Below are 20,000 nucleotides of genomic sequence, written 5' to 3'. Positions count from 1 at the left end.
CTCTCCTAAGGAGGTACCAGGTTATATGGGAATTGATGTGTATTCACAGTCTTTGGTACTCATCAAAGACGTCTGCTTTAAGAGAAATTCGAGAGATTTGAATATTTATTTGTCGGTTAAATAGTATGTAAATAGACCGTAAATAGTCTGTTTGGTAAAGTTTTATGTTAGTAGACATGATACAAAAAATAAGATATAGCAGTGTAATACATACAAAAATATAAGTATTGCTGGATACAACAGCAAATTTTCAGGCAAAAGAATAAAAATTATATATTTTACGTGCTAAAGAAAAATATGTAGTAACGGTTTTGAGTTGATTTATCTTCGCCATTCAAGAACACGTAAAACTGTACATTTAAATGCAATTAGAAAACATGAATATGTGCAAAAGATATTCGTTTATGTTGTGAGGAGCGGCACATTCAACAGCCGACAAAATATTTAGCACTTCTGTTCACACGTTTAAGATTGTCTTTGGAGATATCAACGCTGCTTCTGAGAAAGTAATTATCTTTTGCATTGGAAAGACATTTGAAGGCATTGATTAAACATTTGTGGAGTTCTTGCAGAGAGAGAAGTATGTAGGATGCTAATCTTAACAAGAATACAATGCAAGTCAAATTATACGCTACATCTACTAAAATTAATGTATTGTATATATACGCTAACGAAAGTAATATGAATTCAGAAAATATGATAAAGATAACGTACTCAAAATGAAAGGTTATTGGTATAGAAATGCAAACATAACCCTTTGTTTCTCCGGGAGATAAACTTATTTCCGAACAATCACTTCCCTAATTACGGTCTGTGGGAAGCGGACTAATGACAGTGGTCGCGCGAACAGCCTCAGAGGAACCAGCCAGCGCCAACCACGCTCGAGTAGCGGCGAACAACGCACAGGAATGTCGTCTTATGCGGCGCTGTTAACTTTTGCTTGATCGTTTTGCTCAGAAAGAAAAGTTATTCCAAATGTTTATTCTTATATGTAAAGACACAAATTGATATATAAATTTTGTGTTAATAAAAATATTAAAAAAGAAAATCTTCGTACATTTTAGTGTACGTGTACAGTACGGTTTATGCGGAAGCTTGGGGCGTCCCTGAAGTTTTATATCATCTCCTTAAGTAGTTACCACGTGCAGCCAGAGGGACGCAACAGTAAACACACACGTAGTGTAGGTGTAGTGTTCTGTGTCCTGTTCATATTGAAGTAACCATATAATCTTGTTGTAAAAAATCAATAATACTTTGCAGATCCAGTAAGCATGGGCTACTGACAAGATATTGCAAGATATGGATGTAGACAGTTCTGAATTTATCGAAAAAGAAAATCTCGATTTTCTCGACCAAAATTACACGGGAAGAGGTTATCATCACTCTCAACCTTACACAGACAAAATAAATCTCCGTCGGCTTTAACATAAAGAATCCCATACGAGTACAGAGAAATACTTACATATACTTTGTTTTCGGAGACCGACTCAAGAAATATGATATACCATTGACTTACAAACGCCGTTAATTAACCGTCTCGCAGTATATAATTCACTCCAGTTTACTTAAATTAAAACTGAATTGACTATATTACAAACACCATTGATTAATGAAATGTATATTAACCCCGTGAGTTGCCGGGCGCAACAGTCCCTCAAAGACCGTCTGGTTGCGCAGCTTCTCCCGCCAAACAAATCCCTGCCTGTGCCAATAAACACTCAGCCGCCGACCTGTCCATTAACCCGAGTGACCCGGCAGAGTCATCAACTCGAAGACCGTGGAGGCCATCGACGAGGCGGCCTCCCAGGTGGCGCTGCTCTTCGGCGACGTGGTGGAGGACGTCGGCGACTTCGTGGTGGACACGGTCCAGGACCTTCCGCAGACCATCAACCGCGTCTCGCAGCGCGTGGGCGACGCCGTCGAGAGCGGCAACGAGCGGGTCGGTCCTCACGCTCACACAGTTCTTTCAACTACTGTGCATTTTTTTGGAAAAGGGGAATCATTTTTGCTATGGCGCTTCCAGTGGCATAGAGTTCCTAAGTTGTTTAATTGTCTGAAGAGGATTTTTTTTATTTGTTGAGATATTTGATTCTTGTGAATAGGCCTTTTCAAGAGCCTCTCCAGAATCAGACCTGCTAAATATAATTCATTTTCTGAATATAATTCATTTTCTATTTCAAAAACGGTTTCTGAAACACAGATTTTGTTCAAAACTCGTTTAACATGTGAGCATTTTCTTTAGACCGGTTTTAGAATTTACTTGTTTCAGGCCCGCCATTCGATCTCAGATTACTCAATTTCCTTTTAATATTTCCCTTGAAATCAAATTGGCTTTTGGTGTGCAGGTGGTGATCGTCGTGAAGGGCGTGAAGAGGCAGGTCAAGGACACCCAGAACATGACCATGACGACCATGGACAAGGTCGTCGACGCTTTCAATACGTCGCAGGTCGTGTCGAGCTTCCAGAAACTCGGTTCGTAAAAACACGCACGTCTGTGCATGCGTATGTTGACATATATGTGCCAAGATAGATCTATCGTTTATATATATCTAATTATGTCTGTCTTTTTTTTATCTACCTGTCTGGTTTTGTCTCTCTATCTGTCTATCTATCTATATATCTATCGGTCCATCCATCTATCCACCCATCAGTCTACCTGTCTCTCTTTATCTATCTACCTATCAGCCTAACTTTCGAGACTGTATAATATGACGAAGGAAATACACATGCCTTCTCTCGTGTGACATTTTCCCCATTCTGCTCCACAGGCGAGCGCCTTGCCAGCTCCTTCACGCGGATTGTGGGATCCATTTTCAACAACATGGAGAAAATTGACTCGGCCGTAGCCCACAGCATAAGGTTTGTGCAAACTGTATTTTGTTGTCCATTAGGAAATCCCTATACTAATACACACATTAAATCCTTACTAAAGACTCATAGGATTTCGAAACTGTTGCCTCATCTTTCAGTAAAGTTTTGTGTGGGAATATATATATATATATATATATATATATATATATATATATATATATATATATATATATATATATATATATATATATAATTTTTCCCATTTTCTTAACGCAGTTAAGAGTTTTGTATTACAGTTCGGCTCACGGCGATTCGAAACCTATTCTTCAGTGCATAATGGCCCTTTTCCCCCTCTCTCCATGCCCAGGCGCGTGTCCGAGAGTGCCATGCCCAACACGGACAAAGCAGAGCCGGACACGAAACCGGAAGACGCCACACAAGACTCTGTCCTTCGAGAGAATGAAATTCGAACGTTGGCTTAGAGTTGCGTCGATTATCTCTCACAAGGTTTTATTGTGCTAGCAACTTCAGTGAATCGTAGTACAGGTACAATCACGCATCTCTGTACAGGTAAATGGTACAACTGAATTGATGGAAATCAAATTCTGTCCGTTATTCTTTTTCAAAGAACACTTTGCAAAGAACTTACAACTGTATTTTAGGTGACGTTTTATATGGTTTGTATGTTTGTTTTGTTTACTAATACCTTAACCAACAAATATTTAAGGTATTTATTTATTTCCAATTATATTAACCCAGGAGTCTACATTATCTGTCAACACTTGTTATATGAAAAGCAAGAGTTGGTCTAAAAACCTTCGATATTTTGGCATTATATTCCGAAACATTTTTAAAATGTAGGGGAGACCAAATAAATTATTCAAGAAATACCTGGTGATTTTTTACCAACCTTTGGGTGATGTTCCTTATCCATGTCACCGATATCGGGGTAATGGTTAATGGTTAATGGTTTAATAGCAAATAAATGTGCTAAGCATCGAATGTCGTGTAGCACCAAAGGAAAGTACAGTAGCGTAAAGAATCAAGAGGGGTTAATGGGTTAATGATACCATGTGCTGCTCGTCGAAAGTCGTACTGTATTTTCGGAAAAGGGTAAAGGGGTTTGAGGGTAAAGAGGGTTACGGGCGATCATACCGGACTATTCTGTTATAGAATAATTAATAGGAAGCTTACAACTGATTGTCTCAACGGTGGTTACTATTATTAGGGATAGTTTATTGTAAAAATAAGTAATATTTACTACAAATGGTAATGATGCCTCACTAGAATAACTGGGAAGGACGGGGTTGGTGTATTACTGTAGATGGAGCAGGGGTCAGGGTGTGTCGCGATTGGGAGGGAGAGCAAAGGAGGAGGCGGCGTGCTGCCTGCCTGTAAATACATTACGGGAGCCACCACAAGTGACACATGTGCGTGATTACGAAAGGTAGTTTGAACAATCATGGCCTGGTTGGGTACTGAGGCCAGCAGTACAATGATTAATGGTTACAAAGCAAAATATATGTGCTAGACATCAAAGATCATATAGCACTACATAGAGGTATAATAGAGAAAAGGGTAAAGAGGGGGTTGATGATTATATGTGCTAGACGTCAGAAGCTGTATAGCATTTCAGTAAGGTAGAGATTAACAAGGGCGATTTGATCAAAGTTGACAAAGGAAGATGTGTGGGATTTTGCAAAGATGTCCGTAGGGTAAGGCAGTAAAGGAGAAAGGGGTACAAGGCCAATTAGATCACAGATTAATGAGAGTGGCAGGATGGAGAGAATCCTGGGACGGGGGTTGCTGCGACGGGTCACATCCAGGAGGAAGCGGGAAGGATAGTGGGTTAGGAGGGGAATAGGATGTGTTGGGAGGAAGGGGTGTGGGGGAAACATGAGTAGCAGGAGGATGGATGTCGGCAGTTCCTTTGAGTGTAGAAGGAATGGGAGTAGAGAGATTGGAGGATGGTTGAGGTGTAGGCATGTTATCTTGGGTCATGATTAAATAGTTTTGAATGTCTTCGGGAGTCGGTTGGGAGGGTGTAAGACACAAAGGTTTTATTATGGGGGGGGGGGGAGAAGAGGGGACAGATGTATGGGGGGTGGAGGGAGAGGTTGATGGAGAGGATGGCAGAAAATGGAATGGAGCGTTAAGCTTGTCTTGTGTGATGAGTTGGGTGAGGAGCAAGTTTAGGTACCGGGGAAGTAATGGCTGGAGTGTCTGGATTTAGAATGGCAAAGAATTCGACTGGGAGAGGGAGAGGTAGAAGTGGGATGAGGAAGGATCTGGGGAGATGTAAAAACATCTTGCGAAGAAAAGGGAGGGGCAGAGTAGGAAGCGAGAGAGAAACCTAGCCGACGTGCTTCCTGTCTGGCTTCGCACAGCAATTCTGACACTGACGGGGGGAGGTTGATATGGCCGGGCAGGAAGGGACTCTCCGCTAATGTAGACATTAAAGGGGAGGTCATGTCTACGGAAAATCATCTTGGTGGTATTGGTAGGAACTTACTACGGCTTCTACGGTGAATGGTATAGCACTGTACGGATACCGCATCATAGTCCCTGAGGCAAGCGAGTAAGTTTCCTCCACAATCTGACCAATTTTTCGCCGTAGACAGGGCAGTTTGTTGAAGAGATAAAGATAGTTCCGGTACAAGGATTAAGAGTGGATGAGGTTGGGCAGGAGTGGGTTTGTCAGTGAAGTTTATAAGGGTTAAAAATGCTTTATTTTGGATTGTGGAAGTAACTGACGAGACGGGACCGATCGGTGCGGCTGCGGAAGGAAACTTTGCCTACTTGTTTTTGGAGACATTGCTGGATGAGCAGAGTAATGGTTAATGGTTAATGGTTAAAAGCATAACAAATGTACTAGATATCTAAGGTCATGTAGCAAGGTACGGTAAAAGGGTAGTGAAGCGTAGTTGTGTTAGTTGTTATTTGCTATGTCAGCTATCTAGAATATTGGAGAGTAGAGTTGTTAGAGTAAAGAGCGGGGCGGGGGGGGGGGGGGGGGGTCACGAAAAATCGGTCCCATTTGGCTGGACTAAATAGAGTAAAGATGTCTGTAGTGGTGGGAGTAGCAGAAGAAATAAGGAGTGTTGAAGAGGGAGAAGTGCTGAGAGAGGAATTATTGCGGAGAAATGGACAATAAGGTTGTAGAGTAGTAATATGGTAGGATGGGGTAGTTGAAGAAAATCGTGGGAGGAGAGGAGGAATGTCTCCTGGAGTGTTGACCTGGATGGATGACGTAATAGTAGGCATTGATGAGGGGGTAGCAGTAGCAGTGTTCAGAGTCATGGTCAAAGAAGAGCCTGGGGCCGGGAACCGGGAGAGTCGAGTCGGTAGGCTATTTGATGAAGGGGCAAGCCTCATTGACCCTAACAGGGGTATAGGCTTTCATTATTGGTCATGGTAAGCCTAGAGTATATTGGGGAGAGAAATAGTCCATCCCTCAGGGTCCACTTGAGGGGTCAGGGTAGACAACTAAACAGGAGAATATGGTGCTCATGGTTCCCCCAGGCCGTTCAGGAGAAGCACAATGTCATCCTTTCAACACGGCTCTCACACTTTAGGAAGTGAATAGTAGAAGGGGTTGGAGATAGTACGGACACAAAAAGGGGGAGGTTAATGGTTAATGGTTAAAAGCAAGATAAATGTGCTAGACATCTAAGGTCATGTAGCACTATAGTTAATGTTAGGGAAGGGTGGTTGAGTTAGTGATTAGTTGTCTAAGCTGGGCAAAGGAATTGGTGAGTGAAAGGGTTAGAGTCGGGTGTGGTAAGGATGTCTGATAGGTTGGGAGGTCGGTGAAGGGAGGATAGGTGGGGGAAAGCAGAGGTAAGTATGGACGAGACATAGAGGGAATGTGGGGAAGAGACAATGATAATTGGGGATTGGTATTGGAGGATGTGTAAGAAAGGTCTCTTGAAGGAAAAGGATATGACAAAGGTCAGGTCTGTGAGAGCGGAAACCGCGAATATTCCAATGAAGGATAGTTATACTTTAGTGATATAGATTGTAGTACATTTTGGAGATTTTTGGGGGGAAGCAGCTAGAGGGTGGGATAAGGACCAAGAGGTCTGATATGGGAGAGGTGTGGGAGTTGGTGTTCTACTAGGAGGGGGGTAAGGGGATATTTGTGACATAAGGGATTCACGTGTGTAAGGGATAGAGGGGATGGTGGGAGGGTTACATAAGGGATTCACGTGTGTATCCAGGAGGGAATGGAAGGGATAGAGGGGATGGTGGGAGGGCTAATGTGGGCGGGGTTGGGGTCGGGGTGGATGGGCTGTGTTGGGAGGGGTTAGGAGGATAGGGTGTAGGGGGGATATCGTTAGGAGGAGGATGGATATCAGCAGTTACTTGCAGTGTGAAAGGAGCAAGAATTGTAAGATTTGGAGGTTGAGTGTCAGTTTTCATTAAGTAATCTTGAATATTTTCAATAGTTTCTTCTGAGGAGTTGGTTGGGGAGTTTTGGGGGATAAAGGATTTCTTGTGAGGGGGGGAAGAGAGGACTGGTCTCTCAAGCATAGGAGCAAAGGAAGGTGGAGGTGATTGTGTGGTAGGGGAAGAGGGGGTGGAACGTTTGTTCTGTCTGTTACGGGTTGTGCGAGGAGGGAGAGGAAGGTGTTGGGGTTGTAGTGGTGATTGGAGTATCTGTAGTAGAGATTGGAGTGTCTGGGTTTAGGATGGCAAAAGAGTTTGACTGGGGAAGGTAGGAGGTAGAAGAGGGGGAGTTAGATGTAGGGTGGGTGGGTTTAGGAGAATTGGTAGAATGAGCAGTATTACTGGAGTAAGGAGCAAGAGAGAAACCACGTCGACGTGCTTCTTGTCTGGCTTCACGTAGTGTGAGTCCAAGTTTGAATCTGAGAGTTGCTACCTCAGACTCAAATTTGTAGGTAGGACAGCCCCTATAAAATACATTATGGGGGCCGCCACAGTTGGCACGTGTGCGTGATTGTGCAGAGCAGTTAGATCGGGTATGGCCAGGTTGGGCACATAGTGGGCATCTGGCTGTGGAACGGCAATGTTTGGCTGGATGTCCTAGACGCCAACAATTTTGGCACCGACGTGGAGGAGGTTGGTATGGACGAACAGGGAGGGGTTCTCCTCCTGTGTAGACGTTAAAGGGAAGGTCATGTCTACGGAAGGTAATTTTGGCTATGTTAGTGGGTTTCTTTCGATGACCTCTTGGGGGAATGGAGTAGCATTGTACTGATGTTGCATCATAGTCTGTGAGACAGGCAAGTAGGTCTTCTCCACAGTCTGACCAATCTTTGTCATAGACTGGACAATTTGCAGGGGAGATTGAAACTGTTCCGGTGCAAGTATTGAGGGTTGGATGGGGTTCTGCAAGGATGGGGTTACCATATAGGTCAGTTAGTTTTGTTAATGCTATAGCTTGATTTTCGGATGTTACTGTGACAAGACGGGAGCGGTCGGGTCGGCTACGGAAAGAGACTTTACCTACTTGTTTTTGGAGACATTGTTGGAAGAGAAGGGTGTTGTCAGAGTAGGGAGCTGTGGGAGGGATCACGAAAAATCGGTCCCATTTGGCTGCACTAAGAGAGTATTCAAGATTGTTGTAGAGATAGGGGTAGTAGAAGGGCGGGGGCGTGACGAAGATGGAGTAGTGTTGAGGGAGGTAGTGTTATGGAGAGGTGGGCAATAAGGCTGTAAGGTATTAATAAGGGAGGATGGGGTGGTTGATGTTGGAGGTTGTGGGGATAGAGGTGCTGAAGTTGAGCATGCTGGAAGAGTGGAAATGTTCCTTAAGGGTTGATTGTTGGCTACTGTACTAGTAAGTATTGATGAGGGGGTAGTTATTGCAGTGTTCGGAGCCGTGGTCAAAGGAGAGCCTGGGGTCAGGGAATCGGGTGGGTTAACATCGTTGGGGCTATTTGATAAAGGGGCAAGCCTCATTGCCCCTAATAGTGGGGATATGTTTTCATTACTGGCCATGGTAAGCCTGGTTATGTTGGGGATAAAAACAGTCCACCCCTCAGGGTCCCCTTGAGGGGTAAGGGCTAGGTAACAAATCAGGGGAATACCGCGCCCATGGCTCCCTCAGGCCGTTCAGGACTGGCATAAAGTCAGCCTTTCATCCTTTCAGCACGGCTCTCACACCTTAGGAGGTGGATAGCAGAAGGGTTTGGTGAAGGGACAGAAACGAAAAGTGGGAAGGAAAAAAAAAAGGCCATGCAAAATTAGTTGAGTCGAGGGCTGAGTCCCAAGGTTGGGGAGTTCCCCATCATTGGGTCCCAGTCTCTGCCTCCTAAGCCCCCCCACGACAACAACGGGCAAGGGATTGGGGGGGTAAAAAGGGGGAGGGGATAAGTCCACGCAAAATTAGTCGAGTTAAAGGCTGAGGCCCAAGGCAGGGGAGATCCTCTCAGTCTACATATCCTAAGCAATCCCACAACAATGGGCAAGGGATTGGGAGGAGGGGGGGGGGATTAAAAGCAAAATAAATGTGCTAGACATCAAAGGTCATGTAGCACTACAGAAAGGCATAGTATCGGAGAGGGTAGAGAGAGGGGGGCGAGTTAATGGTTAGGTATTGTATGCCAACAGTCTTACAACAGTAGGATGGTACTGGAGAGCATAAAGATGGGTAAATGTGGAGAGGTGGGTGAATGGGTTCAGCCAGGATTAAGAAAGGGGGATTCGATCAAGCAAAGGATATGTATGCGTCTGAGGAAGGAGAACAGGTTGTCAAAGCAGAAAGTATGGGATTCCAAAAAGATGTCTGACAGGTTGGAGGTCTGGGAAGGGAGGACAGATGAGGGAAAGCAGAGGCATGGCCTGCAGTAAAGCATGTACAGGACAACAGGGTAGATACTGCATGAACTTGGGACTTGCATGTTACTGGCGTGAACGATCGAGATGGATGTGGAGGAAAACTTTGGAGACCTTGTTGGAAGAGGATGGTACTGTCAGTGTGAGGGGGTGAGGGAAAAAAAAAAAAAAAATGATCCCACTTAGTTGGGCTAAAAACAGTACTCGGAAGAAGGAGCTGGAGAGAAGGAAAAGAAAAGGGGGAGAAGAAAAGGCATGCAAAACTGTTGAGCCAAGAGCTGAGGCCCAAGGAAGGGACAACCCCTACAACAGGGCCCCAGTCCGTCTCCTAAAGGGGGTAGTGATATCAGAAGAAAATCTGATAGTGATGATAATCTAAAACATTTACACATTTCTTTAGCCATTTTCATGTAAAAGGGCTCTAAACTCACTCAGCATATATATTACAAAGGACTTCCATTTTCCAGGAAAATCAAACAAAACATGATTTTGTTCTTTATTCAAAATCAACTTATGTAGTGGGTAGTCTCTGTTGCAATGTGTTACAGTAATTGCCTTTGATCATAGTATTGCACAATAATTTCCAATTCTTTCCCTCAAAACATCTAGGAGCCAATCTTACCACCTGCACCTTTGAACGGCAACTGACGTCACTTACATAACAAAGCTAAAAAAAAAACAGACCTCACTCAAAGTATAAAACTAATTAAATCTTCTTTAAATAAAAGACAACTAATGCGAGCCAAAGCTCTTCCCAGTTCGGAAGGGAAACGAAAGGAAAAAAATGACAACGAGCAATCCAATTAGTAACTGTAACACAAAGCATAAAAAAAAGGAAATAATATTACTAATAACAAGAATAACAACAGTTAACAATAATAATAATGACTGATAATAGATAATTAATACTAAACAGTAATTAGTAATAAACAATAAATAATGATAATAAAAGTAAATAACAAACAATAATAGTAAATAATAATAATAATAATGCCAATAATAATGCCGATAGTAATAATAATGACAATAATGACAATAATAATAATAACAATAATAATAATAATAATAACAATAATAATAATAATAATAATAATAATAATAATAATAATAATAACAACAATAACAACAATAATAATAATAAACAAGAAAATAATAACAATAACCCCAAATGACAACAAAGATAGGAGCCAGCGCAGCTCCACGTGACCCCACTACAAACACAGCACCATGTGAGATTCTCCTTGGTCCGAAGGGTGGAAAGTAAGCATCCAAAACTAAAGCAAAGTCATTAATACCGTATGTGAATAATCTGAAGAGCACTGTACTTATCGTGAAATTGTGCACAAGAGAAACTTAAAAAGAGTTGATAAACAGTACACCAGAAACAAAAGAGAGAGAGAGAAAAGACACTAGAATAACTTTTTGCCATTCTCAAAGTGAGCACAACAGAGGCAAGTGCAGAGAGCTAGAATCTGGAAACTAAATAATATACGATAATCTCTACATCCAAGTACAACCATTAAATACTTTGCATCATACAATATCAAGTGCAATATCACCAATTACCCTATATCATACATTTATTTTAATAACCTTTAAAAAAGTCAAATAGATTAAGCAATAATAATAATAATAATAATAATAATAATAATAATAATAATAATAATAATAATAATAATAATAATAATAATAATAATAATAATAATAACAACACTAATAACAATAATTAAAAAAAATTATTAGTCAAAAACTTCTGAAATATATAAGTACCAACAGTAAAGAAACTGTTGGTCACTAAAAATGACATTCCTGCTTGTCATTACCTCATTTCTTTTTTATCACAAGACAAATATGCTAATGGAAATGACTCACGAAATGGGCAGTCATTCAATAGGGAACATTCATGAAAGATATAGAATTACTATCACTTCACTTTTTAGAGCCCTGGTTTCTGTGATGTTCAAGAGAGCTTTTAAATAACATGTTTGGATGCCAAGACCTTTTACAATAAATACTTTCAACTGGCAGTGATGCCTCCAATTAACAGTATCATCAACATTTATCCTTTCATCACATTAAACACTTATAAGAAAATCTAGCCATATTTATGTTGATATTTTCTAAATATATGGCTTCTCTGGCTAAACTTACAAGCTTCTTGTAGTGTATCTTTTCCTTTTGGTGTAAAATCAACCTCCATTCTAGAAAAATCACAATTCCAAAAGGTCAAGCTTGGATTAAGCAAATTATGCACATGCATGGGGTACCAGGGGAGGGGGCACCACAGATTTTCCCACAAGCTATCATGTCTAACTCTCACTGCCACACTCGAGTGCAAACAAAGCTGGTTCTGTACCTTGATCAGCTGTTTTCTGTCTCTGTATTTTCTCATAGTTTGCCTTTCACATTAGCCAGGCAAGTTCTAGTGGTCAAGAATAAAAAATCATTTACCAGAAGAAATCACTTGTTTACAAGAGGTTACTGTTGTATAAAATTATAAAATGTCCTATATGAGATTATCTGACCTTGAAGTTATTTGAACCAAAGAGAAATGCGAGGGAAGCACCAATGCTGGGCTGCGCAAGGCATCAACATGCCTTCATCTGGTTCTGTACGATGTGTAGATTTATAAAGCCTTTGTGGAATATGAACCTGCCATTCATGTTCTCTTGTTCACATTATCTATACATCTTTTTCTCTCCATCAATTAATGCTCTATGAAGTTCTTGCATAATAGGACTACGATACATTTTGAAAAACTGATCAGATCAGAAAAAAACATTACATCTAAATGATACATTATGAAATTATGAAAATCATACAACATATCTCTGAAGTATTTCAAAACTGATTTGATTGGTTTGCTCTCTGTATTAAAACCTAATGCTTCCATACACTATTTGAAACCAGTCTAAGGCAAGGAAGATGAACCTAGTACAACTTCTGACTTGAGGCAGACCTTCCTTGAGCTCAATTAAAATACACAAGCCAAAGACATTCCAGGAAATCCAAGTCACATTGGGTCATACTGGAACTCATAACTCATCTCCTGTCCTGTTAACAACGGAACAAGTAAAACCTTAGTTCCTTAATGGTAAAATACATACTAAGAGAGAAAATATTTTACCCTAAATCAAAAGGAGGATAAAATGCACAACCAACTGTAGAAATTGTATCATATTATTTTGATTTTTGCAAAAGAGATTATAATAGCAAAAATAGCAAAGATGATGGCAATTATAATAACCGTGATGATCATTTTAAGCACTGAGTCAAATCCAAACTATATCTCTCAACACTAACCCATCAGTTTGTTTACCAAATGATTTGTTCATTAAGCTCTTTCATGGTGGCATTAAGTATATGGATGGACACGAAATTAAGGAAATCTACATACCTCGTCAATAAATTCACACAGCAGTGGTAAATTATGAGCCTAACTCAAGATAGATCAAGCATTGTAAACAGATCTACTGGCTACATCTTTTTCTTCTATCCCCTGCAATTCACAAATCCCATCCATCCAGGATAATGTTCTCTTATATATCAATAATATAATTTTGAATGATAATAATAATAATAATAATAATAATCAACAACTGTCACAAAATACTATATTTTAACTTCTTGCATTCGCAGCATACTTAAAAAGAGAAAAAGAGAGAGAAAAAAAAAGGAAATTACTGAACTATTTCCCAACAAGTACTCATTTCACAATACTGGCAAACTGTCTGATAACATTTCATCTTCTTTCACAATAAAAGTTGCCCACAAATTATGGACAAGCACTCATATAAAATGTCAAGGCATGACAGATGTGGTTCCTACTAGTCTATTGTCTGTTTACTCGCAATCACTAAGTTCACGGAGGAAACATAACTTCACAAACAAAGAAATCAAGGAGAATAAGTATATTATTTTAGCCGACACGGAATGGAACCTGATTTACCCAAAGCTCTTAAGTTGACCAAATAACTACTGAGGCATTCTTGTTTAAACTCTCAGGGTGTTTATATATACACAGTAAATAACATCTTTAGCTTAGAGTTGACTGTACATGGATATGGCACTCATGGCTTAAGGTAGTAACAGATGAAACTTGTTGCCATTTGGTCTCAGGCCAGCAAAGACTAAAGTTAAAATGTAACAGCACCATATCTGGCATCAGTAAACATAAAAAAAAATTATCCAAGTCTCTAGGGGGAAAAAAAAATCATTGACAAAAATTGGTAATTAAGTAGTAATTCACGAAAAAAAGCCAAGGACAAAACGAAACTTGCAAACAACCTTACTACTTCGACCACATGTCAGTGTGAGAGGCCTGGAATGTGCGGCTGCAAAACCAAGACCTATGAGAATGCTATCATTTACAATTTACACTGTACAAATAGAGCTAAACTTGGAAGGCTGAGGTAATACCCTTATCAGTGAAAGTAAGTTATCATTATGCTTTCAACAAACAAAAGCACGTAAGCTCACAATCTAAGAATCGTCAAAGTATATGCGGCCGGGCCCGTTGTTTTTCAGGTGGCGGCGGTAGGACTTGTAGCGGCCCGAGGAGGCCATCTTGACCCGCCACTCCATGTCGCGCTCCTCCTTCCAGGCCCTGAAGTTCTCCTTCACCCACAGCTCCATGTCCAGGTACTGCATCTTCATCTCCTCGTCTAAACTCTGGAAAAGAATAGTCATCGTTAAAAAAAGAGCAGCAAACTGATAATGATGAATGATGATGATGAATAATGATTGATGATGATAGTGAGTGATGAGTGATGCGTGATGAATAATGATGATGATGATGATGATGAGAGAGAGAAAAACAAAAGAAAAAAAGAGAAATAGAAAAAATTCTATGATAGGCAAAAGTGATGAAAAGTGAAAAAGAAAACCAAAATGTATGATGAGATGATTTACTCAACTTTAAATATCTACATCAATATTTCTTTGAAATGTAACAAACTTACATCAAACTGTCCGCCACTCATGCCCATATTTTTCCGAATAATGTAGAGTTTCTCTTCATCTCCGTACTCTTCCCGTAAAATGCCGAATTTCCAAACCCAGCGGACGTACCAGGAAATGTACTGAAACGTCCAATATGGAAGGAGCACTAGCTGCACCCACAAAATATCCCTGTAGATAAAAGAAAGATAAACATCAGCATCTTCACACATGAAGGTTATTTTAAGAAAGTGTGATGTTCCAATACCTTTTACACTGTGTTCAATGGTCAGGCCTGCTATTTTTCACCTATTTTTAAGTGTTGTCTTCATTGAGAGGGTGAACATGATGAGCAGTAATCAACAATATAATCTAGACTCTCCTCGATAAGTATGAGGAAACAATTGTAGAACTCACAGAAGAATCAACAAATTCTAATATTAAGAAAACAAGTCCTGCCTTTTAAAAATATCTGGTGATGACTAAGGAGGGACAGACAGGTAGAGTGGAACAGGGGATAAAAAGGGGACTGTGACTGACAGAGATTAAGGAATGCAAATGAGTAATATTTTCAATCGCTGCCATCAACAGACACACACACTCCATTTTCAAGCACAGAGTGTGTGTGGCTGGCAAAAGGTAAAAATAAAAAAAGATAGTGCTTGAGTATCTTTGCATGCTTTAGTATAATTTATTTCCTGCCTTGTTAACTATCTATGCCTGAGAAACTGCAAAATATGGGACCTGTTTTTTACCAACACACAATTTTAACCCCCTATGATTCGGGTGACCTAGACCATGAAATTTCATGAAAAAAATTGGCTTGAGGTCCGGGTGCCATGAATGTGCAGTCATGGAAAAACTTGGCCAAGGGACTGACTCGCCATAATTGCACAAAGCTCTTAGAAGCAAGTAGACTGCATAAACATCTTGGAGGGGGCTCTTACATCATTCCTATTAGTAAACAGGTGTGGTAAGTACCATCCACGAGCACTGGCACAAGGGAGGACTATTTTCATGCTCAGGATCCTATTCCTGTCCACTGTGACTGGCAACACAGGCTGTATTACAGAAAATTGAATATTATGAAAAAAAAAAAAAAAAAAAAAAATATTGTTATCACTGTTGCACTGAGTTATGGACTACCTATGGGATGATATGGAACCTGTACAAGGAAAACAGTCCATTACCATCTGGAAACACCATATCAAAGGACACTATACACTGGAAAATGGCCTGCAAGTGATACACTTGTGAGGGTGGCCACTCAAGGAAGGCTACGACCAGGATTTTGGGCCATGTGCAGCAAAGCACCAAGATCCATGGGGTTAAACGAGACCTGTCCAAGAGTATTTAAAGTCAATAACCCATTTCTGATGGGTAGTATTCATAGAGGCCCGGGACTTGCTGCCGGGGGCTTATATCGTCGCCCGATCATGTGCGACCACTCATTCCATCCCATGTCGTTTCTTCGTAATACTACGAAGATATGTTTTATTTTCAGTTTTCATTATTTTCTAAAGTCTACTTGCCATACTTCCTGATAAATCGAGACTGAAGGATACTTTTGTTGTTTTATAGACTCCATAGTTGATCATTATTCGGTCTATAGTCCGAATAAAATAAGCAGTGTGTGGCATCATGGAGTTGAAATCGTCAGTTTGTTGTGTTTTTTTTTTTTTTTTTTTTTTTTTTTTTTTTGCATGGTAAAAATGAGAAAGTGTTAAAACCGAATTAATCACACTTTCAGTGGCACAAAAATAATCTTTTGTCGTGATTGTAACAAAAAAAAAAAACTCGTGGCATGTTCATAGATACACCATGGCATGTCCGTACATGCAACCCGGCACTGCGTACATGCCACCCATCGGCAATGGGTTAATATATCTACTTCCTTAAACTTAACTTGTGATGTAACAAGAGTCTGGCCAAGTTAAATCTACAGACTTCCCTCCCCCCCCCAAAAAAAAACAAAGTCATACTGACAGTGAATCAATAATAGCAACTGCAATAAATCAAACCTGCTACCTGTACGTAGGCTTCGCATATACGCCCCGAATGTCCATCTTCTTTTCGATGACCTGGCGAATCACTTTCTCCTCCTGCTCTCTGATCTGATCCTTGGACATGCCCTTCAGCTTCTTCTTGTCCGTGATGAGCATTCCCTCCTTCTTGGCTATCTCGATGGCATGGATTCTGTACTTTGGGACTGTGGAGAAGTGTTTGATGGCTTCCTCGTATCTGCAAGGACAAAGATGGAGGTTTTCCTTGTCCTTACTTTCTCATTTAGGCATGCCATCCAAAGGCAAGGATGAATGTAAAAGATACACACAGTAAGGGTGTCTCCCCTGGCAACATCTAAGACTCACTTTGTCCATCCATTATAGTACTGAACCAAAGAGATGCAGGAAATGGTAACTGCAAGCACAATTCTGACATCCACGTGAGGTGCCATGCGCCTGCGCCACGCTCGGTATACATTTTGGTAGAACTGTTCAGGGTGGTCAAGCATGTAGTCGTAGTCTTCTCTTGCTTCATCGTCCCTCAAGATGTCGTACCTGTGAATGAATATTAAGATTTCACTAACAAAGTATGCCTTGGTTAGTACAAGTCTAATACAAGATAATTTAAATATATGCTACACTTGACAAACTTTACTTGTCCATATAAACTAGTAGATACCCTACTCCTTTTGCCTTATACTGACAGAGATAAAGAAGAGAACAAAGAAAAATAATATTTAATGAAGTTGCTCCTCTGTTTTTTCCTCTCCTTGCAAAATCACTGTTATTCATTAACCCAATGATGCTCGATGACTTCACCGTCCACTGTGGTCTTTTTTCGTGAATTCTGTTTACACATGGCTTCACAAGCACTTCATCATCAAGAAGTCCATTGCTAGGCTTGCCTGACATCAACAGTTTACCCCTTTCCTTGCATTTTCGTGAAAAAATGCTGTTGATTTCTTATAACAATACCATCATTATCAGTTCTATTACTGTTATCTTCATAATAACTTTAAAACACTAATAGTAATAAAATGGAATAGAGTTAATAGGTAAGGTCAGGTTAACACAGTATCTGACTCCTTGGTTACTAAGCACTTGGAGCCTACTATCAGTAAACAAAAGTGATGTAGTAAAAAAACAGTAGAGGAGGCACATAAACTTGCTCTCAGCATCAACAGCTAACAATATATATTAACTGTAAAACTGTCTACCAGCATCTAAACATGTTTAGCAAAGTTGCTCAGGAAAAGAAAAATATGAGTTTGTGGAGAGTAAATGCAATTCAATGTCATAATAAATGCGAACCTCCTGGACGTTCCCTAACATCTTTAAGCAATATAAATGAAACAAATTATCATCTGAAACAGTATGGAAATGCAAATGAGACCTTTAAAGTAACCCTATGGTCATGGATGACATGACATATATGCCATGTCCTGTGTAATTTCACTCTATTAACTGTGTTTACATATGAGTGGCTCCACAAGTGCAAGAGTCAACTATTAGTCCTCCTTATCTCATCTCTTACTCTTTTCCATGATTTCTGGAAAGATTTTTTATTTACTAATACTCTTGGTATTCTAATAACATTATAACAATCATAATGTCAATGCTAGTAACACTACTGATATCAAAAGCATCATTAGTAGGTCACATGAACCTACTAATGGACTCTATGGTGGCTGACCACTTGTGAAACCATCCGTCCTCATCCGGGGTTCCAACCACTTAACAACAAAGCAGAACAAAAGACGTACGCTGTCGATAGAAGTTGGAACCGCTCCTCAGCTAGCCTCTTCTCCTCTGGGTCTTGAAATTTGTCCGGATGGGTCTTTGAGGCGACCGAACGGAAGGCTCTCTTGATCTCCTGCTTCGTCGCATCACGCGTTAGTTCCAGCACTGAAGGAACAGATAGTAATTACAATACACATTTTACAATATACATTTCAGAGAGAGAGAGAGAGAGAGAGAGAGAGAGAGAGAGAGAGAGAGAGAGAGAGAGAGAGAGAGAGAAGGGAGGGGGGAGGGGAGGGGGAGGAGAAGGGGGAGGAGGAGGAGGAAGACGAGGAGAGAAAGAGAAAGAAGAAGAAGAGGAAGAAGAAGAAGAGGAAGAAGAAGAAGAAGAGGAAGAATAGGAAGAAGAGGAAGAAGAAGAGATGAGAAGGAGGAAGAGGAGAAGAAGGAAGAAGAGAAGAAGAAAAAAAAGAAAAAAAAAGGAGAAGAAAAAGAAGAAGGAGGAGGAGGAGGAGAGAGGAGGAAGAGAGGAGGAGGAGGAGGAAGAGAGGAAGAGAGGAGGAAGAGAGAGAGGAAGGGAGGAGGAAGAGGAGAGGACGAGAGGAGGAGGGAAGGAGAAAGGAGAGGGAGAATGAAGAGGAGAGGGGGAGGGAGATAGAGAGAGAGAGAAGGAGAGTGGGGAGGAGAGTGGTAGAGAGGGAGATGGAGAGGTGAAGAAGAGGGAGAGAGAGGGAAACAGGGGGAGAGAGCAAGCATTTTTATTCTATTTCATCAATCATTTATATCCCATGAATATACATTATGTACATTTTATTTGAGAAACCATATTCACAAAGATAAAAAATGTATTTTTGAAAGTGAAGGAAATAAATGATACATAAATCTACATGGAAACTAACACGCAGGTAACTAGTCTATGTAAGAGGCTAAGCACTGATTGAGTCTGTCAATCACTGCAGACTGTCATTAACTGTGGAGAGAAGCAAGTGGAATATTTAGTCAGCCAGCACATCCTGAGGATGTTTAGCATACCTTCTGTGTGTATGAATCTTGACCAGAATGTTCAGGCATCTCATCATAGGCATAAAATACTAATACTGTATACATTAATTGTAGATTCTTAGATAAATAGATAGAGAAATAGGTAAATACAACAAGGGTAACAAAGAATTCTTAAAACCATCAAACTTACAAATATACTACAGTCAAATAGCAACCAGAAACTCCTTAATTTTAGCCGTGAGCAAAACTTGTGAAGCCACAGAGAAAGTAGCTAATGCACCGTAAAGCGTTGTAAATTTGGAAACGGAACTCGGTCACCTTCCACTAAACTTCTCTTTACAATGAAATGTAATTTGAAATGCTTTCCCCACTTTCACCGCTGCCTTCACACCCTCTGCACCACCAAAAACATTTCTACAGATTCGGATTCTTACTATCAGGATTCAGCATGCAGACACTATTAAATGTTAATATACATATTATAGTTCCACAGTTAATGTATGCAATTTTTTTTTTTTTTTTTTTTTTTTTTAAGAAACGTAATCACTTAACAAAGCCTTACGCTTTACGAACATTACTGACATTCAAGGGGTTTGCAATATGGAGACACTTATTAACAACCCAATAAACAGAAAACTGCAAAGCTATAATACAGTGAAGCGAATACTTCGAGGATGGAATATACCTTCAAGAAAAAGGATCAAA

The 20,000-nt window shown here is 40.3% G+C and overlaps 2 protein-coding genes across 2 annotated transcripts in view; one reads left to right on the top strand and one right to left on the bottom strand.

Annotated features, from left to right (window-relative positions):
* Positions 1 to 3,701, top strand: part of LOC119596444 — an 8,899-nt gene extending 5,198 nt beyond the window's left edge. Inside the window, exons 3-6 of the mRNA XM_037945693.1 lie at positions 1,759 to 1,939; positions 2,346 to 2,472; positions 2,769 to 2,859; positions 3,179 to 3,701. Of these exons, the coding sequence (XP_037801621.1) occupies positions 1,759 to 1,939; positions 2,346 to 2,472; positions 2,769 to 2,859; positions 3,179 to 3,293 (514 nt within the window). The 3' untranslated portion in view covers positions 3,294 to 3,701. The remainder of the gene's footprint in view (positions 1 to 1,758; positions 1,940 to 2,345; positions 2,473 to 2,768; positions 2,860 to 3,178) is intronic.
* A 6,395-nt stretch (positions 3,702 to 10,096) lies between these two features.
* Positions 10,097 to 20,000, bottom strand: part of LOC119596625 (dnaJ homolog subfamily C member 25 homolog) — an 11,743-nt gene continuing 1,839 nt past the window's right edge. The window contains exons 2-6 of the mRNA XM_037945960.1: positions 18,317 to 18,458; positions 16,920 to 17,108; positions 16,579 to 16,791; positions 14,574 to 14,742; positions 10,097 to 14,283 (exon numbers count right to left, since the gene is read on the bottom strand). Of these exons, the coding sequence (XP_037801888.1) occupies positions 14,095 to 14,283; positions 14,574 to 14,742; positions 16,579 to 16,791; positions 16,920 to 17,108; positions 18,317 to 18,458 (902 nt within the window). The 3' untranslated portion in view covers positions 10,097 to 14,094. The remainder of the gene's footprint in view (positions 14,284 to 14,573; positions 14,743 to 16,578; positions 16,792 to 16,919; positions 17,109 to 18,316; positions 18,459 to 20,000) is intronic.

Source organism: Penaeus monodon, chromosome 38, assembly GCF_015228065.2.
Source record: "Penaeus monodon isolate SGIC_2016 chromosome 38, NSTDA_Pmon_1, whole genome shotgun sequence".
In the NCBI taxonomy this organism is placed as follows: Eukaryota; Metazoa; Arthropoda; class Malacostraca; order Decapoda; family Penaeidae; genus Penaeus; species Penaeus monodon.
Note: the sequence above shows the minus strand (reverse complement) of the source record. Positions and strands in the feature narration are given on the sequence as shown.